The sequence below is a fragment of the Octopus bimaculoides genome, chromosome 9 (assembly GCF_046866305.1).
Source record: "Octopus bimaculoides isolate indiv1 chromosome 9, ASM4686630v1, whole genome shotgun sequence".
Lineage (NCBI taxonomy): Eukaryota > Metazoa > Mollusca > Cephalopoda > Octopoda > Octopodidae > Octopus > Octopus bimaculoides.
In genome coordinates this window covers 21,888,365-21,913,364 of record NC_142936.1, presented here as the reverse complement: position 1 = coordinate 21,913,364, position 25,000 = coordinate 21,888,365, and the positions used below count along the sequence as shown (strand labels likewise).

Sequence of the window (25,000 nt, the reverse complement as noted above, 5' to 3'; positions counted from 1 at the left end):
TGAAATATTTACAGATAATAAAAAAATTAAACATTAAAAAATATAGACAACGACTGGATACCTACCTATTGTGCATAGTTTATCAGTTTGGTAAGAATCCGGGTAGTATAAATATTAATATTCTAACAATTTTAGAATGATAGTGAGAGAGGATATTTAGATAAGTGACAAGAGCGATTGACATTCAAGTTGACAGGTAACAATAGACTCTTTGTCTATATACTTTTTGTGAGTGTATATAGATAAATATAAATATACATGTATGTTTGTATGCATGTATGTATGTATGTATGCATGTGTGTTTTGTGTGAGTGTGTATGGGTAGGGGACGGTGATTTTGTAAATTACTGGTTTCTTCCTTTTTGATCCGTTTTTAATCCGTTCCGAAAGTTTTCCGATGTTTTATATTTGTAAGAGGTGTCCGTTGAGTACCTGCATAGGTGTGGTGATTTTTGTTGAACTACGATAGGAATATCGGCGATTCATTTAAAGTGGGTCGGAGAAGGGTGGGGGAGAGGAGCAGGTATATATTATATTTAATAGTCTCACGTGATACTGTTTCCATTTAGGCGAATCGTTTTACATTAATTTTACGAGGTTATTCTCCTTTAATTGTTTTCAAAAGTTCAAACTACATTGTTTGCGCACGATTGTGTGCATGCGAATGTGTGTGTGTGTGTGTGTGTGTGTGAGTGTGTGTGTGAGGAGGGGTTTGCGATTGCTCTCAGTTCAGACCCCAGCAGGCAGACTTTGTTCAGATACAACATACATCGCTTTCACAAAACACACACACACACGCATACACTCCATCTATCTATCTATCTATCTATCTATCTATCTATCTATCTATCTATCTATCTATACACAAGTATGTAAAATTCAAGACTGAAAAAAATCGACTTTTCTAAGTCGCGGCCGTGTTACGGAATTATAGTCAAGGCACCTTCGTTTGACCCAACCTTCTGTTGAGTCAAGCACGTTTAGTGTATTACCAGTACACACACACACACACACACACACACACACACACACACACACACACACACACACACACACACGCACACACACACACGCATACACTCCATCTATCTATCTATCTATCTATCTATCTATCTATCTATCTATCTATCTATCTATACACAAGTATGTAAAATTCAAGACTGAAAAAAATCGACTTTTCTAAGTCGCGGCCGTGTTACGGAATTATAGTCAAGGCACGTTCGTTTGACCCAACCTTCTGTTGAGTCAAGCACGTTTAGTGTATTACCAGTACACACACACACACACACACACACACACAAATTTATAAAATTAATCAAAGGACATACCAAGTATGTCTGCCTGCTAGAAATAACAGCCAAAGCTCTTATTTAAATCGCCAAAAATACACATGATAACTACAGAAATCAAACAAAAGCAGATTAGGTTAATAGAATCTCTCAACGTTCATTTAAGTGGACCGGTTTCTGTATAGGCAAAATAAATAAATCAATTTTATAGAGAGTACATTTTCACTGACAACTGTTGTTCGCACTCCGTCGCTTACGACGTCGAGGGTTCCAGTTGATCCGATCAACGGAACAGACTGCTCGTGCAATTAACGTGCAAGTGGCTGAGCACTCCACAGACACGTGTACCCTTAACGTAGTTCTCGTGGATATTCAGCGTGACACAGTGTCACAAGGCTGACCCTTTGAATTACAGGCACAACAGAAGCAGGAAGTAAGAGTGAGAGAAAGTTGTGGTGAAAGAGTACAGCAGGGTTCGCCACCATACCTACCGGAGCCTCGTGGAGCTTTAGGTGTTTTCGCTCAATAAACACTCACAACGCCCGGTCTGGGAATCGAAACCGCGATCCTTTGACCGTGAGTCCGCTGCTCTAACCACTGGGCCATTGCGCCTCCACACTGACTGACAACTGTAATTTGACGGAAAACGAATAAGTTAAAGCGCAGGTTTCGATACGCGCAGTTGAGGTATCTCATCATGGTGACACGTGCTGAAGAAGTTAATGTAACTTATTTAAATTAATTCTTTTTAAATTGATTTATTAATTTTGTCAGTACAGAAACCGGTCCAGAAATGAACGTTGAGCGATTTTATTAACTTAATCGTCTTTCGTGTATTTTTGGCGATTTAAATAAGAGCTTTGACTGTTATTTCCAGCAGACAAATATACTTGGTATGTCATTTGATTAATTTTAATTCTAATCCTTCAGCTACTTTAATGCTTTTCACGGGCCTGCGATCGCCTATATTATTAATTCTGTTATTATCATTTTTGAAAATAGTCATTCCGGATGATAAAATTAATATCTTAGTAAATTAATTTTAGGGAATTATATCTTTTCTCGAGAATTGTTTGCCCCTGTATAGAGTATATAAATTTATACATACATACATACATACATACATGCATACATATATACAAACACACACACACGAGGTCTGATCAATAAGTGTCCGGACTGTTGCCATAGTAACGAAGTTAAAGCACGCAGAGTAAAGCCGCTTGGCTCAGATTGACCTTGAACTCTGCTGTGCATGCCCACAGCAGTGTTTGGAAGGAAGGTGTGTAGCGCGTGATCAACGCATTGACCATCACAGGAAAAGTTGTCATGGCGATACATGCTCAGAGACCTACGCAAAGTTGCTGAAAGTGTATGGAGTGGAGATTATGAGCCACACACAGGTGTATAGACGTCCCAAGATGGCCAAAAAGATGTCGATATTGACGAACGTTCTGGGTGACCCGTAACCAGCAGAACTGAGAAGAACATCGCAGATGTGTGTGCAGCTCTGAGGGATAGATCGTCGAATCACCATCCGTGGATTATCAGAGGATGTGCAGACTAGTTACGGTTCAATTCACTGACGATTTGGGTATGAGGCACGTGCCTGCCAAGTTTGTGCCAAAACTGCTTTCAGTTGACCGAAAGGACACACGGGTGTCAGTTGCACAAGTTCTTGATTGCGTCGAGAACGATGAAAACTTTTCGAAAACCTTGTGCGACAGTGAAGTGGAGTTCTCTCTGTCCCTGGATCTAAAGGAATGCAAATTCTGGGAGTAGCTTCCCTTGAAGTCATTGGCTGTCGATCCCATATAGTGCGTAGTAATGCCATCGGATGGTGTATGAGTGGCTCTGTATACTACAGTCCTTGAGAAGCAGGATCCTCCTAGAGGGTAGATAGTAGAGTTTTGGAGGTTGGAGGTTGGGGTTGGGAGTTATGTGTGTGCGTTTTTATGACTGTTGATGCGCATGCTTTTAGATGCAATGTTATCTAAGCAGGAATAGCTTACCATGACATTATGGGGGTTGAAGAGTTTGTAATACTTATGGCCTCTGGGGAAATGTTTCTGTATTAACGCAAGAAGCCCATGGCTACGTTAGTAGAAACGTCTAAGTTAAATGGGGGGGGGAGGCTATATCAGATTATTTTTCTTTTCCTAACTCTCCCGTGGTGAGGAGGGGGTTAGGGATTCATCCATATACGTGAGCTTCTCAGTAAATCCGCTCCTAGCCAAAGCATCGTTGTAGTGGGGGACTGCCCTATTAAACATCTCCATATTTGCTGAGAGTCTAGACACTCGTTTGCTAATACTTGAAACCATATTTCTAATTACGGCGGGGTGGGGTGTGGGTTGAGGTATAGGGATGTGTACCGTTTCTTCATTAGGCTTCCTGGAGGGGTAGTATTTTTCCGTGTTCAGGTCTAAGGTTACGTCTATGAAATCGACCGTAGTCAGGCTGATAGTCAGGCGTGGCCATTCATATAGTCTGAGATAGTATATATACATTGCGCTCCTACTGACTGTTGGCAACACCTATCTGCGAATTGGGGATCGAAGAGGGTAATTGCCCCGAGCAAGCACTAGATATAGGGCCCTCCTGCTACGAAGGGTATGAAGCATCAATGAGGGGCACCTCTCAACAATCATGCATGCAGAGTCTCTTTTCAATAAGCAAACATATCTTAAAGATGTAATACATCCCCTTTTTCGATAAATAACCATAGATTTAACTACATTAGTGACACCAATTAAAAACACTTTGCTACCTGTTCCTTATTCCCAAAGGAGCCACAATTCTCATGGGAATTAATTGTAGGTCCTTTTGGGTCCTTGACCGAAAACAACAAAACACTCCAAAAAATATATTCATATGTGGGTGTGTGAGTTTGTGTGTGTGTGTGTGTGAGAGAGAGAGAGAGAGAGAGAGAGAGCGAGAGAGAGAGGGAGAGAGAGAGAGAGAGAGAGAGAGAGAGAGAGAGAGAGAGAGAGAGAGAGAGAGAGAGAGAGAAGAGATTGATAGAAAGAAGTTATTTATTGTCTCTAGTTCAGATTCTGTACATGACTAAGCACAGTGACTGTAGATTGTCCAAAGGCAATTAAACACACACACACACACACACACACACACACACACACACACACACACACACACACACACACACACACACACACACATTACCATTGTTAACTTATTATTTCAGTTTTATTTTACGAAAGAACAAGTCATATGTTCCAAAATTTATATTTTGAATTTAGTTATATTTAAAATTACATCTCTCAACAACTCAAAGCACTTTTTTTTTAAGCTTTAGAATTATTGCTTTTATGCTCACATGTTTTTATTAAACCGAATCTTTTTCTTTCTTTCTTTCTTTTTCAATATTTTTCGTCATTTTGACAAATACTTGAAATATTACAATAACCATTACGCCATATGCCCACGGGCATATAGCGTAGTGTTTAAGAGCGCGGGCTACTAACCCCAAGATTTCGAGTTCGATTCCCGGCAGTGATCTGAATAATAATAAGAATAATATTAACAATATCGAAAAATACCATAGGAATGAGTACCCAGGTTCGAAATTTCCTCAAGACACCTGATGTAGGCTGGAGGGTATACTAGCGGAAACGTTGTGTTAACAACAAACAAGATGAGGACAAATATCCGTCAATTGTAAATAATGTACTTGAAATAACTACAGGGGAGTGGAGTAAAATTGGTAACTGGGGCAAAATGAGTAATTACTAATTTCTCGTTATTTTCTCATTACCTGCCTGGAACCCTTACATTGCAAGCGTTGCATCACCATTTTGTACTCTTGCATCATCCGTGGGAGTAAAAATTACCCACCATAGTTGTTGTTGCAGTTGAGACAGTTTGAAAGTCAGGTAATATGTACTTTTCAAGAAATTTTTCCTCATCTTTGACCCAATTGTAATTAAGATTGCTAATAAAATATCTAGATAATTGTTGGTGTTTAACAACCCAAATTCTTTTTGCTGTTGGATTCCAAGTCAATTTTCTTCAACACTAATGTCTAATCTGATAATTTTCAATTTTCAAAAACTGATGTCTATACTGGGAAAAATGAGTAATGACTAATTTCAATAATCTTTTCTCTTTAGCTGCATGGTGTATAAATATATCAGGAAGAGAGCTAGGTGGAATTCTGCTTTAAGTAGCGTATGTAACATCTCATAAGTTTTTCTAGTTTTTGGAATTTTCAGAAAATTTTTGCGAATTTGTATTCTACACATGGGAATTCATACGACTATGAAAGAACAAAACAAAACAAAAAATAAGATTTTGTGTCTGATTTAAAGGCTATTTAGCTGTTATTTTTAGTACATCTCACGACCATCTGATACCCTCAATTTAGCATCAATTTAGCCCATTTGATAATTTCTTCGTCAGTGTCCATATATCATTGCTATATAATAGCACTGATTCAACAGTTGCGATGAACAACTTCATTTTGATTTGCCTGGGCAGTTTGGTGTTTCAGACTTTCTTTAGTTTATGACAAACTGCCCATGCTTCTGTCTTCCCGATCTTGAAGTCTGCTTCCAAATTGCTCACCCAACAACCTAAGTACTTGAAAACTTAGGCAAAAATTTAATTTGGAACTATTCGGAGCAAACAGTTCAGTATCACTCGATTGGTTGAAAGATATATATTTCGAGTTCTTGACGTTTGTGTGCAGTCCTATCTTTGCAGCTGTTGCTTCTACTCTACTGAACAGCTGTTGAGCTTGATCTATTAGATATGAATGATCTATTAGATAAGAGTGCTGTATCATCTGTGAAGTCCAGGTCTGTGATGGTTACTGCTGGCACTCTCTATGATCATTGCTGGTCTATGATATAACCAAGGTCTTCGTCACTGTTGCCTATTGGATTATGCATTGCATTCTCCAATACAATTACAAACAGATATGGTGCAAGCGTATCTTCTTGTAGCATCCCAGCTAGCATTTGCAAGAATTCAGAGTGCCAAAAATTGACTGAAGTTATCAAGATGTGCCATCCGGATGAAAAAATACTTGATTTTATAAATAAGTCTAGATCAGTGATCCGAGATTAGCTTGATAGCAATCCCAAAGTCAGGAAACCTCAGCAATGAAACTAACTACAGAGGAATTGCGCTGTCTAATATCTCACTCAAAGTCATCAACCGAATGATCTTCAACAGGATTCAACAGGTGCTTGATAGCCACCTGAGACCAAATCAAAATAGACTTAGACCAGGGAGAGCAACAATATCTCAGACGTTAGTCCTGAGGCATATTATAGGAGTTAAATCAAGACCACTACCTGAACTTCAGCAACGGGTTTGACAGCACCCATCGTTACAAAATACTGAAGATCCTTTTAGCATATGGTATACCAGAAGAACTAGTTCTTGCTATTGCAAAGAGCTATGAGAAGACCAGAACTCGTATGTTGTCATCTGATGGAGAAACGGAATTCTCTCGGAATAGTTGTTCCATATAAGTTGGAATTTCGCAAATTTTGTCAGGATTTTCTCTTTTATTCATGCATTTCAAGACAATAAAGGGAAGCTTTTTTAAGACAAAAGTTTACAAAATTCATGTCTTTTCAATGTTTGTCTCTCTCCTCACAGAAACATACTCATCGAACCTGTGGAATAACAACCACTAAAATTATATAGTTTTCTTTTTTTGTAATTTTCTGTCATTTTATCGTATTCTACATTCTGAAACATTTGTTAAATAAAAAAGATGTCTTACTCCCTCTTCCTTCCTTCATTGTACTTTTCGCAATGAAGAAAAAATCACTGCAAGTGAATGTGTGAAAAAAAAATTTGAATTATGAAAAGTGTATCTATAAAGTGACATTTTCAGTCGTTTATTTAAACTTTCCCTACTACCTCGTCAAATACAAGTACATGCGACAGATGGGTTTTGAGATATAAATTTGCTAATTTTCCAAAATTCTCATTCTTGTGCATGAGGGGACCCACCAAATTTGACCTGCTCCTTCCCATGGTTTACATCCAGTCCTGGTATCGACTGTGGTTTATGTGTTGTCCGAAATGAGTTTATAGTCATATTCCTGTTGTAGCGAGTTGTAGGGTGTTATTCAGAATTGAGAGGACACAGTTTTTGCAATTTTTGCCCTTGATAAATGTATTAAGCATTTTCCCTTAATAAATGTAACGAGAAAAGTGCAGGTAGTGCAATCATGGAGTGTTATTTCCATTTTGTGTGAGGATGACGTCAGTGTGTGAATAGTTAAGGAGTTAATGAATAATAAAATCATCTGCGTAGAACTGATAGCGTAGAGAATTAACAGTGAGGTCTTGAACATAGAAAAGAAAGCGTGATAGCAGAGCTAATACAAAGAGTGTGCACTAGATATATAGTCTTATGGTAATTTCTACTGCGACAAATGAATAATATCTTAGAGGGTTATTTTATCCATTTCAAAGGAATAATTGATTAAATTTATATGTCTGAAGAAAACGTAAAACTAATATGTAAAAGTAAATATGTACAAATGCTGAAAGCAAATACTTACCTTCGTCTCCGAAAAAGACTCAAGCACAATATTTTACATGAAAATATCATATTTGATTTGTCGATGAAGTCACCTACAAGCAGATAAGAGAAGAAATACATTAGAAAAAAAATATTAACAAGTAATTTTAGTTTACATTAAGTTTGGGATAATATCAATGACGATTTCAATCAGGAACATGGCTTTCAAATTTGGTATACATGTTCTTTCCGGGTGTAGATAAAAGTTTCTGGGTTGTATTTCAAATTGTTCTCTCCGTCGAGATGAGTTACAATAGATGTTCTTTGGATATTTCAAGGAAACACATTCAGAGTAGTTCGAACCCGTGGTGTGGTCCTATTACAGAGAATTGAATTTAGAAATTTTTGCTCTATTTTTTTACTTCAAAATGTGGCGACAACCATAAACTGTAATTGATTTTAAGCAAGGAATAAATTTTGAGATTGAAAAGAAATGCATCGATGAGTAAGTGATGTGTTATATTAATTAGAATGAGTGCAACATGAAATATCAGAGGCAGACGTGGATCATCCTACTTCCATTGAATCTCAACTTGTTTGTACATGTTTGCAGCCACACACACACACACACACACACACTCTCTCTCTCTTTCTCTTTTCAAATCTATATGTGCAATTGAGAATTCGCAGAAAAGTGATAGCTCTGTTGTTGTGAAGAGGGTAAAATTTAGTGTTTCGAGATCTTGTCGTTGAATGTGCTGGCACTCCGTCGCTTACGACGTCGAGGGTTCCAGTTGATCAGATCAACGGAGCAGCCTGCTCGTTAAATTAACGTGCAAGTGGCTGAGCACTCCACAGACACGTGTACCCTTAACGTAGTTCTCGGGGATATTCAGCGTGACACAGCTGACCCTTTGAATTACAGGCACAACAGAAACAGGAAGTAAGAGAAAGTTGTGGTGAAAGAGTACAGCAGGGTTCACCACCATCCCCTGCCGGAGCCTCGTGGAGCTTTAGGTATTTTCGCTCAATAAACACTCACAACGCCCGGTCTGGGAATCGAAACCGCGATCCTATGACCGCGAGTCCGCTGCCCTAACCACTGGGCCATTGCACTTCCACTGTCGTTGAATAGAAAATAATGAAAGATGAAAATTACGTTAGCCTAGCTGGAGTTAGTCAATGAAAGTAGATATCGTGGAAAATTTGTGTCGATGGCAGAAAACTCTTATGGATACGGAACTTGAGTACCAAACTTTTAGTGGGTCAATCTAGGTTTTCATCCATTCAGCATTTAGAAAATAAAGACCAGTATCAGTCCAAGGGTTTGGGTATGTTTGATTGAGTTGGTCCCAGTATATTGCTGGTATAATAGTCCATGTAGAGATGAAAGGAATCATCAACTTGTTAGATTTGAAATTTAGAACGCTATGGGTCATAATCAAATATTGCAAAATATTTATTCTGGTGCTCTGCTATTTCTATCATTTTGCTTTACTGAAAATTGAACTGCAATTATTTTGAATTGATATAAATGTAGCCAAACTGGTTATACGCCTCAGAGATGTGTCCCCTTGTGTCAAAGTTGTTTCTTTTCTTTCCTTCTTTGCAAATGACATTTTGGATATTGATTTCTGCCATTAGTACAGTAACTCAAAGTGTGTAATATGGAATACAGAGGCAATATCAGTATATTAACGGTACTTAATTAGTTAAGTCATGAAAGAAGAAAAGTTAAGTTCAAATAAACCGACAATGGCCCGCCTCTCCACTCCTCGCTACAGATGGCCAGAGATTTCTGTAAGTTGTCCATAGTTCTAAGGATGAACGTTTCCTTGATCGAGCATTCTAGGGCTATATATCATCCAGGACTACTGCTACATCATGGACATGAGCTGTGAAAAATAACAAGACACACATACATTCGAATATGGATCCTCATCTATACCAAAAAACTGCTCATTTACCGTCCAGAAAATTTTTTAGATGCTGCTGTCACAGTGCATGGCCTTTATATCATTAGTCACAGCATATCTTTATCTTTTACTTGTTTCAGTCATTTGACTGCGGCCATGCTGGAGCACCGCCTGATAAAGAGGTGAATGCAATCGTTCATATATAATAACCAAGGACTGTGATGAAAATTGTACACTCTGATAACTATCTCGCTCTATTCTGAGAAAAACGTTGCTCAGAAGGAAGTGGAGGAAAAACCACTACTATATGAAGTGCTTTTGCCAACCTTCTCTTGATGAAGAGAGCCGGATTTATTGCAATATCTCCGTGTGACTATTTACTGGTTGCATACTCAAGACTTTTTGCATATTCCAACTGCACATTATAGATATTACGAGCTTCCTGAAACAACTATCGAGTTAAGAAATTGTTTTTATCTTTTTAGTATTCTGTATCTTATGTGCTCTTCATAAATATATTTGTATCTATCTATCTGTCTGTCTGTCTGTCTGTATCTATCTATCTATGTATCTATCTATCTGTTTATTTCTGTATATATGTAGATATTAGATATATGTGTCTAGTATCCTTTCTACATATACACGCACATATATACATACATACATACATACATACATACATACATACATATATACATATATACATGCACGTATACGTACGTACATACATGCTCAACTTGCTAAAGTTCCATAGCTAACCTGACTTCATCATGGACCACCATCTTGAAATTAAACACAAAGAGTGAATGTATTATCACCGATAGAATACAGTATCGCAAAAGCATATTCCAAGGAGACAGCCTCCCTGTGATGTTGTTAATACTTTCTGTAAACCTCTTGTCATTCATGTTAAGGAAGTCTGAAGGATATTTCATTGGTTCACAAAGAAACAAAAATACCAAAATTATACACTGTTTCTTTTTGGATGACTTAAAACTTCATGCAAAGAATATGCATGAGATGAAAAAGAGCCTTGACCTAGTTACAACATTCTCAAAGCACGTAGAGTTGGAGTTTGGTCAGGATAAATGTTGTTATATGGTTGTGAAAAGGGGGAAAACTATAAACCAGACTAGTAACATCTCCATCAATGATTTGACTGCTTCCCCTGTATCTGACGGGGAATGTTACAGGTATCTAGGGTTGGATGAAAATATATCTTACAATGGCACCTGTAACAAAACACGTGTCACTAAGGAATAGTCCAGTCGAATAAAGAAATATAGACTTCAGAACTCTCCGCATTCAATAAAACAGTGACCCACAATGTGTTTGCAGTGTGTACTCATACCAACATTTGGGCTGCTTGATTGAACACTTGATGAAATCCGAGCCTATGATGTGAAAACCTGAAAAATACTAACAAGCACACATAATTTCCACATAATCAGTGACGTAGACCACCGCTTTCTAAAACGAAAACATGGCGGCAGAGGCTTAACATCGACCTGAAATTCCTTTGAATGTCGCATCATATCCCTTAGGAAGCATCTTTTAACCAACAAGTGTCGAAGTGCATCCCTTGACCAAGTTTGCATACATGAGGCTGATAACATCATTAGACTTGGAAGGCAGCTCCTTGAGCAACAGTCTGTGTCTGATAACCTAGAATACATGCCAAAAGAAGTTGCACAACTCTACCGCAGCGTATCATCAGATGAAAGGATGAGCCTATATGAGCAGAAGACTATGCATGGATTTGTTAGTAGAAAGCTCCATGATAATAGTAACACTGATCATCAAAGCAGTTTATCATGCACCAATAGCCGGATTACTACCTTCCACTTTGAAGGGAATGCGTTTGCAATCCAGGAAGAGGAAATATCAACCAAGTACCTGATACACAAAAGGGATAGAGATACAGGAAAAGCGGTAAAATGTGACAACCGATGCAGACTTTGTGGAGTTCACACTGAAGATATCACCCACATCATAAGCAGTTGTCCGAAATTCTCATTATGATATTATCTACCGATGAGACATGATGTTGTAGCCAGAACACTCTATAATGAAATCCATAGGAAGGACAATCCCGAGGACAAAGAAATAAGAACCCACAATATGGTAGAAGCCATAGCCACTCATAATAAAAAGGAATACTGGAAACCTTAATAAGATGTAAGCACAACAGGCCTGATATAATGATTTGGGATAGAGAAGTGAAACTGTGCACAGTTGTGGAAATTTGCTGCCCAGCAGATGTTAACATAAAGCTGAAGATCAATGAAAAAGAGAACGCCTATGCTGAACTATTGAGAAATATGCAGTTACTCTATCCAGATTACATGTTCAGGTTTATACCTCTAATCATTAGGGCACTGGGATATGTAACACACTGCATAAATACCAATCTTGAGAAATTAGGCTTCTCGACACCAGGAAGGAGAAAACTAATTCGAAGACTATAGATCCAATCCCTCACTGGAACTATAAAAATCTGTAAAACTTTCCAGAAGCATGTCTAGATATGCAACTATATGCATGAGAATACATACATAAAACATACAAATCTGCACATACATACATACATACATACATACATACATACAAATAATGTCATTTCACTGGGTTGATAAAATAAGTACCAGTAATCGACCTATCTTCTCTCCCGAACATGCTGGCCTGGTATAAAAAAATAAAAATAAAAAAGGGAGTAACTTTAAAAAAGTGTAGTAGCGTATTATGTGGAAGTGAAACATCATTATAACAGCAAATAATAACTAATCTTATCCCCGGAAAGGAATGTATCGTAGGACTTCATTATGATTTTCATTATTCTGTCTTACACAAATTTTACTCGGAAACATGCTCAGCCAAACGACGAATGGTTACAAGAGCAATGGTTAAAACTGTAAAGCACATCCACTATATGCTTAACTGAGAACTATATGTAGCAGACAACATCCAGCTGGAGAAGCTGATAAAGCTGCATATGAATTCAGCAGTACTATCAAAACGTGTATTAGATTACATAAGTATGCCGAAACTACTCTAATGTGTCTCTAGGAAGAGAGACATTAATTAAATCTCAAAATATTAAGTTATATTTAGACACTGAAATCAGAGAAGTAGAAGAGAATCTTTCATTACAAGTATATAGGTGTAGATAGAATTGATAAGAAACAACACATAACCGAGGGAAAAATATGTAAAAGTATTTCACAGAAGGGTTAGAAATTGAACATTTTAAAGAATCGTTTTCAGCTTTAGTGTGGTAGACGTGTAGTGCAGTCTTCTGATTTATCTGTCTCAGCTTTTCGATTTACTTAACTCCCAATTTATTATATTAAAATATAAAATTCGACAATCTGAGAAACTGAGAAAACTGGTAATATATATGATTTAGATGGTTGGGGCTTCTATATATGCAATCAATTTCTGATTCTTTAAATAGTAAACTGTAGGCTAATTGGGAAAATAAGGGAAAATGAAAAGCAAATATAATATAAATATAAGGAAACAATAAAATACAATCTAGAAAATAAACATTAAGTTTTAATACAAACACAACGAGAAAAATTACTACAAACGGGAAGAATTCTTCACCGTTTAATGGGAATGAGGAGTAGTACCCAAGCCTTTTAATTTTGCAGTACATTTGAGACTAGTGAGAGAGAGAAGAAGTTACCATTAAAACGGAAACTTAGCCCATATACCTGCAACAGAGTAAATCCCACAAAGGGAACCAATGGAGCTAGTAGTAATGTTTAACTGGGCAACGGAACAAATATTGCAAATTATCCTGTTCGATTCTCAAAATAATCCGCCAATCAACCGCCTCAAACTGAGACTTTATTTTATCAATCCCAAAAAGATGACAGGCAAAGTTGACCTTGGTGCTATTGGAACTCAGAGTTTACAACTGGAATGAACACCGCAAGATATTTTGTCTTACGCCTTAACGAATCAATGCAAATCATCGCTTAGAGGGACGGATGCAGCAAAATTCAGCAGAGGTAGAATTGAACTAGTAGATTTTAGATTAAAAGCAGAAATAGAATTGATTTTTGTTACACGAGATCATATCAAACAAACCTCCAAAATAAAATAAAGCTTCCTAAGATAGCTTGATTGTTACCAAAAATAAAATAATGGTTCTAATTACAGGAACAAGAACGGCAATTTTGAGGGAAGCGGGGCTCAATTGAATACATCAATCCCGGTAATCTTAACTGGGACCTTCCTTTATCGATCACGAAAGAATGAAAGGTAGAGTTGATCTAGGCGGCATTTGGACCCAGAAGGTAGTGGGATGGAAAAAATTCCGTAAGGCATTTTTCTTTCTTGATGCTCTAACAATTCTGACGGCTTCTCACCTTCACCAAATATAAAATGATAAAGCCCAAGGTTAGCGTCAAATGTTTAATGTGTAATCAACATAATCAGTACCCTTTCTAGTTGTAAGAGACCCATATGTAAATCCAACATAAACGGCTTTTTAACCTCGCCAGTCTACGAGCGACCTGTAAAGGTCATGGACACGGTTCTTCTTCCAGTGGCTAATTTATACGAAAAAAGAAAAAAAAAAAGTATACGAAAAAAGTATTTTTTTACTATAATGTCGCGTCAAACAATGCCCTCTAAGAAAGGCGGAAACTATGTGAAAGCCCATCGTGTACACACACACACACACACACACACACACACACACGATAGAATGCGTACAAGACTTTAAAAAAGGAAGCTGCAGTCGATTTCTTCGACTAAACTCTTCAAAACCGCCGTCTAACGACGTAAATAAGAGTGATAAAAGTCTTTAGTATTCTCTAGGATTCAACTAAACAGGGAGAGATATTTATTAAGTAAAAATAGAAACACTTTCGCAAGGAAACTGGAATAAGTGGTATAAAAATACAGCAAATCCGATATGAGGCTTTGGTACTGTGAGTAGTATCTGTTTAGTCTGAGATCTCACAATAAAGGACAGAAAAAGAAAATACGATGTGTCGGATAAAGTTGTCGGGTTCCGACAAAAATGTTGCCAGTATTGTCCGAAAGGAAAGTGAAAACATACCAAAGTGAAAGAAACTCGAAATAAAAAGAAGAGAATATGTAAAAAGGTATTAAAAGTGGTTGAATTGTGTGTGATAATACTCCAGCTAGGTATACCATACGTTTTCCCCCAGATACTTTCAGTTCAATATCTCAATTTACATGTCAGCCTAGGTTAAAAAAGCAATCACTTTCCAATGCATATTAAGGAATAATACAACAGAAAGAACAAGTGGGGTTTATCACAATGCCGAGTATGCAATAAATAACAATAATAATTAACAATACAATTAAACAATAAAGGGGAATTCCTCACAAGAACAACTGAGGAATCCCACACATCCTAGTTACCCCAACCATCAGGTGCACCTCAGCAGGCGCCTCTCTTCTTCTCAGCTCCTCGGTTTACAAGCGAATGTTCAGAGTAGGGCCATTCACATAGGCCATTCTCATCACGTTCTCATCACATTCACTCAACGAAAATACTAAGAACAGAATTTCTTTCTCCACCCTCACTTTTCTTCTCAAGTGGAATTTGAAAAAGTCGATGAGGGCTTGGTCGAAGAGAAAGGCATCTGTCTTCAGTCCTTTCAGTCTCGTCCACTATACTACCTCCTTCGCTATAGCCACAAGACAGTTGGAAACTGTCTTTCCTTCCCGGTCAAAAGAAAGCGGCAAGGCAATCTTCACGATGGACTTGGCTGATAACCAATTCCGTCCTACACGTGACAACAGCTGTTCAACGGACCCCACATGTCAGTAATATCCGGACAGTGGACGAGTGCATGCAAGACGGTAGGGATTTCTAGAAGTTATCCATAGGTCTTGGCCCAACAGTCCTCCGGAAAGACCAGTTAACTGCGCATTATTAGTCACGGCATGCCCAGTCCTCCACTCAGCGATCCAATCTCTGAAAAGAAAACGGGACCGAAACCCACTGCCGCGAGAACAGTCTCCAAATATTGGTGATCTGGTTGTGGTTCCTCTCGAAAACTCTGCAAATATATTTTAGTGGCCTTGGCACTAGGGTTTCCCACGTCGTTGGGGAAAGCCTCTCTAATATTTGTATAAGTCTTTAACAGTATCCGTACCAGTATTATACCTTCTGGAACCCTCAGGGTGCTAGTGTCGTATATTGCACCCACTTTCTCAATTTCTTTATTTGCAGCTATGAAAGCCATAACATTTTTATTTGCTCTCCTCACCAATACGAAATTGGGAGTTTCTGTGGTTGACTGTTATGTGTGCGCGCGCGCGTGTCAGCGTGTGTTTTCTTTATGGAGCGAGGTGGGGCTGCGAGTATGCTGGTGTGGCTTGAGCTTCACCTGAAGATGAGGTTACATGTGCGGCACATGTCTTAGTTGTTGCTGTTATTGAGGGTTTTGTTTGGGTGCTGAGAGTTCCCTCGTACCTCCCGTCTTTTTGGGTAGAAGGCTCTAAGGTGGCTTGTGGCTCCTCAAATGTTGTATTTAGTTCTTTTTGTCTTCAACAGTGGGGTCGATGTAATCGACTTGCCCCCCTCCCTCAAATTTCAGGCCTTGTGCCTATAATAGAAAGGATTATTATTATTATTATCGTCATAAATCTGAAAGTGCTTTAGTTTATCTATTACTTGTTTCAGTCACCGCCTTGAAGAATTTTAGTCGACGATTTGATTCCAGTAATTATTTTTGTTAAAGCTGAGTACTTGTTCCATCGGTCCCTTTTTCCAAACCGCTAAGTTACTGAGGCGTAACCAAACCAACATCGGTTGTCAAGCGGTAACGGGGAGAAACACACACACATACGACACATTCTTTTAGTTTCCGTCTACCAAATCCAATCACAAGCCTTTGGTCAACTCGAAGATATAGTAGAAGGCACTTGCTCAAGGTCCCACGCTGTGATACTGAACCCAGAACCATGTGGTTAGGAAGCCACGTCTATTCTAATAATTATACGACGTTCAGTTTACATATTTCTTAAATGTTCATATCTCATTAATTTAGTCCTAGCTATTTTATCTATACTGAACATTCTAACTGACCCACATAACTACAACAGTATATACTTATCTTTTATCGTTACGGAACATTTTTAATTACTGATATATTTTAGACAAATTGTTTTGCCATTTACTTAGTCTTGTATAGTTCCATGTCAGTCTAATCAGCAGTTAACACATCTCATATTCTAGACAACGCCATCCAATAATATTACGCAACTCTTAGAAATGCGTTCACTATACAATCACCGACCGAAGTTAAAACACAAAAATTATTAAAAAGCATGTATGAAACATAAACATGACCAAGCATAATATCAAAACTCACTAAGTATATATTAACAATAAATAGATGGATCTCTAAAATAGCACTAGATATAACAAGTCAAATTCCACAACACAGCAAATATGAAGTATATAAACATAGTTCTACAACCCCAAACCCCAGTGCTGCATTTATCTCGGAGACATGTGAGTGCATCTGGTTGAGCAGTTTACTTGAATAACACGGTGCAGCGGAGCTCGCATCAAACTGCAGAAAATATGATACATCTAGAATAATAAACGCGAAATTCTGTCTGTCTGGGACCCCTGCATCTCAGTTTTCTACATAGACGTATTATATCATTTTGAAATCAGGCTGATACCAAAATTGAAAATCTGCCCTTCATTTGTTCTTGAACATCCAGTATTGGGATCTGATTTAAAAGCATCTAGGTTGCTATTTCTAGCATGTAAAGCTTGGCTGATTCATGTCGTCTTAGTTGATGTTTGTCAGATGACGTCAGAGATCAAGAGGGAGATAAATGACATTCGCTTCGTTAATTTTACGTAGAGATAAGTGGACAAATTGGCCAACTGTTGGAATTCAACATGGGACTGGAACAGTAGGGTAATTGCATTACAGAATTAATTCTCATCCGTCCTTAACTTCTGACCAAACACCAACGGGGCATATAGTCATTACAGACGTATTATAGTCATGCTATTTAGCCCTCTTTAGTTTTGGGCCGCATTCTCAATTAGCCCTCCGCAGGAGCTAGCTGAAAAGTCCGCATGGAGTGCGGCTTTTAAGCTAGTAAATGATACAATTAGTAGTATACCTGGACAAGTGCACCTCCTCCTAAATTTGTTTCCTCATAACTTTCAGAAAAATCGATATTTTCTACAAATATATTTACGACTATATCGGAACTTGGTGTGAAAAAGGAACAAACAAAAAAAAAAAGAAAAGAAAAAGAAAAACATTGATGGGTGCGTACACATACATAATGACGTACATCACATTTTTTTCAAAATTTCAAGTTTCATTTCGAAGAAATATCTGTCGTGTGTATAATTGTAATCTGCAGCGATATAATTCTAACCTACACCATTTGAAAAGTAATTGTAGAAGATTTCGTGAAAAAATATCCATTTTCCCAAAAATTATGAGGAAGCAAGGCTGAGGTATGTAAATTATCTAATACTCTCCCTCCTCCACTTCTGGAAAAAAAAAAATTCGGATCTTTCTGATTTGGCGGACACCATTTGTTTTCTAACAAAACACTTTTAAACTTGGGATACTGGTAGAATGTGTCATATAAAACATCTTTTTCTCTTAGCCTTGTTAAGAAAAGTTTCTATATTCCAAGTTATTTCATGTTAAAAGTTGTCGTATTTCGGTAATTTCAACCAATCACTGACGTCTATTGAGGTGAAAACAATTACTGCTGTGGTTTGTCAACAACACGTTCTGGCGGTGTAATGGGATCTTTTCCCTTGAATAAAATTACTGCCGTTGTTTGTCAACAACAACTATCGGCGGTACTGTTATTTATGACATCGTTCGTGCGTTTGTACTGGTTTTAGCTTTAGGATTTTAGGGTTAGTATTCCGGTTTTAGAGTTAGGGTTAGGGTTTTAGGGTTAGGGTTAGGGTTTTAGGGTTAGGGTTATGAGTATTTTTGCCAAATTTGGTGAAAATCTGTTAAACAATTTTTCGGTAATTTTCTATGTACTGTGTACTCAGTAGCACATTTTCTAAATGATGGTAGAGTTTGATTTGAGGAAGATTTGGCTGCTATTCCTAGGAAATGAAGCAACTATTTGGAAGTCCTTTCTTTCAGCTATTTTGTTGGCTTGATTCCCTTATTAGCTATTATCCAATCAACTGAAACAAATAGAATAGTGTAATTCAAGCATATTGGCAGTAACTAATGAACCTTTCTATTATAGGCACAAGGCCTGGTTTTTGAGGGAAGGAGTAAGTCAATTATATTGATCCCAGTGCATAACTGGTGCTTAATTCAAAAAGATTACCAGGGACTAACGATATATACACCGCCACAAATTATTGTTGACAAAGAACAGCAGTAACTGCATTCAGCTGAATAGACGTCAGTGATTGGTTGAAATTACCGAAATACGACAATTTTTAACATGAAATAACTTCGAATATAAAAATTTTCCTCTGTTCTATAAGACAAAATATACAAGTATACGAAGTTTTAAAGTGTTTCGGTAGAAAACACGCTAAATAAAAACTAAATAAAAAGTGGTGTCCGCCAAATCAGAAGGATCCAAATTTTCGCAACAGATTCTGATATAATATTATCGGAATCTACGTAATCTGAAAGGTATTTGTAAAAAAATTTCATTAGAAATAGTCCTTTTTCTAAAAGTTTAAAGGAAACAAAATCAGCAGGGGAGCACACTTGTGTAGGTGTACCAAGATGGTGATGATTTCTACCGTAGGAACAAAAACTAAAGAAGTAAACTCTAAGTTGATTGCTAGGGATGAAAATGAATTCCACTTGGCCTGTTTTTCCAGTCCTCTACCCAATCTGTCAGTCTGCCGTTAGAACAACAACAACAACAACAAAAGCAGCAGCAGCAACAACAACAACAACGACAACAACAGTAGCAGTAATAACAACAACTATCATCTCTAATGATATTTTGGTGGGGATTTTCTAACGCAAAGACGAAGTGAAAATGTCAAAGAAAGTTAAGTGAAAACTATGAAATAGGCTAATTCCATATAATAACGTTCTCATGTGATTTGAGGATAAGTACTTATATAGAGGCTTCCGTCAAATTAACAACACAACAATGATTACAGTTACAGGATTTGCAGAGATGCGTTAAGTATTAAGACTGCTCATGTTGTTGGCACTCCGTCGCTTACGACATCGAGGGTTCCAGTTGATCTGATCAACGGAACAGCCTGCTCGTGAAATTAACGTGCAAGTGGCCGAGCACTCCACAGACACGTGTACCCTTAACGTAGTTCTCGAGGAGATTCAGCGTGATACAGTGTGACAAGGCTGGCCCTTTGAAATACAGGTACAACAGAAACAGGAAGTAAGAGTGAGAAAAAGTTGTGGTGAAAGAGTACAGCAGGGTTCGCTACCATCCCCTGCCGGAGCCTCGTGGAGCTTTAGGTGTTTTTGATCAATAAACACTCACAACGCCCGATCTGGGAATCGAAACCGCGATCCTATGACCGCGAGTCCGCTGCCCTAACCACTGGGCCATTGCGCCTCCACACTGCTCATGTAAGAGAACAAGAAAACGACTATTTTGAAAATAAGGTCTATATTGAACAGAGAAACGTTTTCATATACATATATCTAATTACCACGAGAAGCAAGTTGCATCGTTTTGAGACAGTCAGGGAGGTAGTGCGATTAATTAAAATTAAACTCTAATCAATCATACTACCTGGAAGAAATAGCAACCAATTCTGTCAGAAATCACATTTTCAACTCGAGTCAAAGAGAGAGTATCTACTCAGTCACTTGACTTACTGGAAATCATAATGTAAGCTACATCAAACTACATCCTACAATCTAATAAACAGAAGAGACATTAGATTATGAAGTTTTAGGGTTTTACAATTAATTTTTTTCCGACCTATTCCTTTATCACGTTCAGTAGTGTTTGCGTCTAGAGAATACAGAGTAAAATGGTTGGATATGCATTATCTATAAAATAATGTGCTTGTTCGTTCGCCCGTTATACATTAGTTAGTTAAAGAGATGGAGGTGGAGTGAGGAAAAGAGAGAGGGGGGAGTGAAAAAAGAAGAGAGGAAGAAGTAGATAAAAGTGATTAATGTTAATACACTTAGGCTAAATGCGTCATGTGGTCAGCTGAAGGTAGAGGCGAAGATGGAAAGGAAAGTGGGGGATGGCGAAGGAATACTTATTACTTGGTTAAAAAGTTAGCTGAAGGGAAAGGTTGATAGAGATGGGCAAGGGAAGCAGTTATCGTGAGTGTGTGTGTGTTATTTCTTTACTACCCACAAGGGGCTACACACAGAGGGGACAAACAAAGACAGACAAACGGATTAAGTTGATTATATCGACCCCAGTGCGTAACTGGTACTGGATCTTTTTTAAAACGGGGGCCACATTTTTCATTACCGAAACACTTTGAAAATTGGAACACTGGTAGAATGTGTCATATAAAACATCTTTTTCTCTTAGTCTTTTTAAAAAAAAAAGAAATCCATAAATTATTCCATGTTAAAGTTGTCGTATTTCTGTAATTTCAACCAATCACTGACGTCCATTCAGCCGATATACATTAAGTGCCGACTACATAAACAAACGATTCTGAAACAATTAACCCTAACCCTAACCCTACGGTTAGGGTTAGGGTTAGGGTTAAAGCAAATTTAAAATGAAAAAAGCAAATAAAACGAAGGTATGGAGATTAAATACGCTTTACATCGCTTAATGAGCCAAAGGAGTAAATGTAAACAACTGAATACTTGTCAGTGATTGGTTGAAATTATCGAAATAAGACAATTTTTTACATGAAATAAATTCGAATACAAAAATATTTTTCTGTTCTATAACACAAAATAGATAAGTATACGAAGTTTGAAAGTCTTTCGGTACCAAAAACACTACGTAAAACATTAATGAAAAATGTGGCCCCCGTTTTAAAAAAGATCCCTGGTACTTATTTAATCGACCCCGAAAGGATGAAAGGCAAAGTCGACCTCGGCGGAATTTGAACTCAGAACGTAGCGGCAGACGAAATACCAATTTCTTTATTACCCACAAGGGGCCAAACACAGATGGGACAATACACACATGCAGGGACAATTAACACATGATAGAATGGAACAATGAAATTAAACAATGATGATGGGACGGCCACCCCAGCCCCACCCCGGGGCGGCCGCGTTATTTCAATTATTTCAACAGTTCTTAATAGTTCCTTTCAAAGTCTTCGATAGTTCTTTTCAAAAATCTCAATAATTTATCCAAAATAAAACTACTCACCATTTTATATAATCTTTTATTTCCTCGTAGTTCACCACTGGAGTGCTGGGTTCGAAATTCATCTCGGGCCCCAGTGGGTTTATATCTGTCGGGAAATCCTCTTTTGATTTTTTTATACTTTTCTTTTTCTATTAAAATCCATCTCGTCTCCTTATCGCAACCGTCCGAGAGGTCCACTTTGACAATGTCTTTTATTTTGGATATCTTCTTCTCTATTTTTTGTGTGTATCGATATGACATCAAATATATGCCGTTCCTATGTACCTCCTGCGTCTGTATGTCTGTTCTTTTTTGTTTTTGTGATTCTGTACTACCATGCGTCTGTATGTCTGTTCTTTTTTGTTTTTGTGATTCTGTACTACCATGCGTCTGTTCTTCTATATTTCGTTGTGACTGTATATCTGTGTGTTTATCTGTCTGTGGTTCTTCATGTTTGTGTAACTGTAAGTCTGCATGTTGTGTTTGTGTGTCTGTGTTTTCAGGTTCTGTGCTTTTAGGTTTCTGTAACTCTGCGTTATCTTCTTCGCTTCCCAGTGTATGTATGTCTGTGTGTTTATGCATCTGTGTATCTGTATGTCTGTGCGATTGTGAGACTGTATGATTCTGTGGTAATGTTCTGCTGCTATTATCTTCTTTCCTCAGTGATCCCACTTGATCCTGTGATTTGCATTTTTTCCCTTGTTCGACTTTCGGCGATGAACTCCTCCTTTCTCTCTTCCTTGATTTAGCTTCCTCAAAATCAGCTATCTGCTCCTCTTCCTGTGACTGTTTCTTCTCCTCTATCATGCCTTCTTGCGTTTCCATTTCTTTGTTTTCCATTATTTCTGGGCACCTTCTTCTAATGTGACCTCTTTTACCACATTCGTAGCACTTTGGAGGTCTCCCCTCCAACATTATGTCCAGTTTGTCCTCGTTAGGCAGCTCCAGTGTCTCCGGTATGTCACTATAAACTTTCTGACTTGCTATAAAAAGCACATTCAATCCATACCCCCAGCAATTTATTTGTTGGGTTCTGCTTATCATAACTATCCTTACACTTTCAGGAAAAACTGCTGGCATTACCCATTCCAACTCTATTTTCGGTGGGATCCTACCCACTCTAATCCACGTTGGACGTCTACCCAACTTATTGGGAAAGAGCATCCAATTTCCTTTGGCTAGTGTTTTATTGGCGTATTTCTTTGCTGCCTCCTCCGATACAAATGTTATTTCTACAGACGCGTATGTCTTGCCTCTTGTAAAAAACGACACATCTCCTTGCAATTCCTTCAAACACTCCTCCACCTCCTCCTTCGTTGCACTCTCTATTCTTTTATTTTTCCTTGAAAAGGATTTATATCCCACAACTCCAATTTCCATTTTCGTCTTTTCCTCCTCTGATGGGGTCAACTTTACGTTTGGTCCCTCCTTCTTTATCATTTCTTTATATTTTTCAATTTTCTCAGCTAAGCATTTCGCTAAGCATTTCGCCCGGCGTGCTAACGTTTCTGCCAGCTCATCGCCTATCGACTTATCCTCCGCCCCCGATATTGCTGGCCTTGTACCCAAATTTGAAAACAATTTAAATTGATTTAATGTAATAAACATTTCACTCTAATAAATATTATGTTCCTATATTTGCAAAATTTCTACATGCGAAAATTTTGTAAAAAACAATCTGTAATGGTGCCGGAATTTAGCTTGCCCCGTGTGTCAGCAATTGTGGGGGTTGGCTCTGTGCATGATTGAAACGAAATATTTTAAAATGTACCGTTCAACATTATATCCTTTTAACCAACTGTTGGCAAGAATATAACGGTGTCTCCTCCAAGAAATACTCACTGATTCCTTGTGCTTTGGGACCTCACCTGCCATCATTTCGGGATCCGAAAGTAATTTTGTCCTGCTTTAAAGAATATTTCGCTGAGACTCGGCTACCAAGTATGACGAAGACTACCTATTTAATACCTGTGGAGGCGCAATGGCCCAGTGGTTAGGGCAGCGGACTCGCGGTCATAGGATCACGGTTTTGATTCCCAGACCGGGCGTTGTGAGTGTTAATTGAGCGAAAACACCTAATGCTCTACGAGGCTCCGGCAGGGGAGAGTGGCCCCTGCTGTACTCTTTCACAACTTTCTCTCATGCTTTCTTCCTGTTTCTGTTGTACCTGTATTTCAAAGGGCCAGCCTTGTCACACTGTGTCACGCTGAATATCCCCGAGAACTACGTTAAGGGTACACGTGTCTGCGGGATGCTCAGCTACTTGCACGTTAATTTCACGAGCAGGCTGTTCCGTTGATCGGATCAACTGGAACCCTCGACGTCGTAAGTGACGGAGTGCCAGCTCAGCTCAGCTAATTTAATACCTACCTACCTACTAGCATATATGTATGTGTGTGTAATCAGAATGTCTCAGGAAAGAATCCCAAGACAGAATTTTCAACCTGAGCTAACTGACAGGAGACCTAGTAGTAGAGCAAGAACGAGATGGTTGTATAATATCCAGTCTCAGTTGGTCACGTTAGGGAATCCAGTAAGAAAAAAAGTTACAGTTGCTTCTGATAGGAACCTATAGAGGAGATGCCTGAAGACTCTTTTGCCGAATCGTTAATTTACAGGGACGTAAACACACCAACACCAGTTGTCAAGCGGTGGTGAGGAAAAAATACACAGATATATACTTAATATGTAAGTAAAAAATATACGACGGGTTTCTTTCAGTTTCCGTTTACCAAATCCCCCACCCCCAATCTTTTGGTCTGCCTGAGACTATAGTAGAAGACATATGACCAAGATACTGTGCAATGGGATTGAACCCGGAATCATGTGGTTGGGAGGCAAGCTTCTTTATTTCATTAAATTTGCCATTTAGGCATAACATAGATTAGCAGAAGCTAGGGCTGGACAGAAACATTAATGAAATGAGGTGAATAGTGTACATGATGATATAGATGGGAGAAGACAAAGCCGCCCACCGAACTTTGCTTCTCTAAAACTTT

General features: G+C 38.2%; 1 protein-coding gene across 2 annotated transcripts in view; it reads right to left on the bottom strand.

The window, feature by feature from the left end:
• Positions 1–25,000, bottom strand: part of LOC106881829 (beta-1,3-galactosyl-O-glycosyl-glycoprotein beta-1,6-N-acetylglucosaminyltransferase) — an 87,509-nt gene that overhangs the window by 19,113 nt on the left and 43,396 nt on the right. Inside the window, exon 3 of one of the 2 annotated variants that reach the window (XM_089357260.1) lies at positions 7,835–7,907. In XM_089357260.1, the coding sequence (XP_089213386.1) occupies positions 7,835–7,884 (50 nt within the window). In that variant the 5' untranslated portion in view covers positions 7,885–7,907. Of the gene's footprint in view, positions 1–65; positions 1,021–7,834; positions 7,908–25,000 lie in introns of those variants that run through there. The other variant, XM_089357261.1, reaches the window with a different exon arrangement.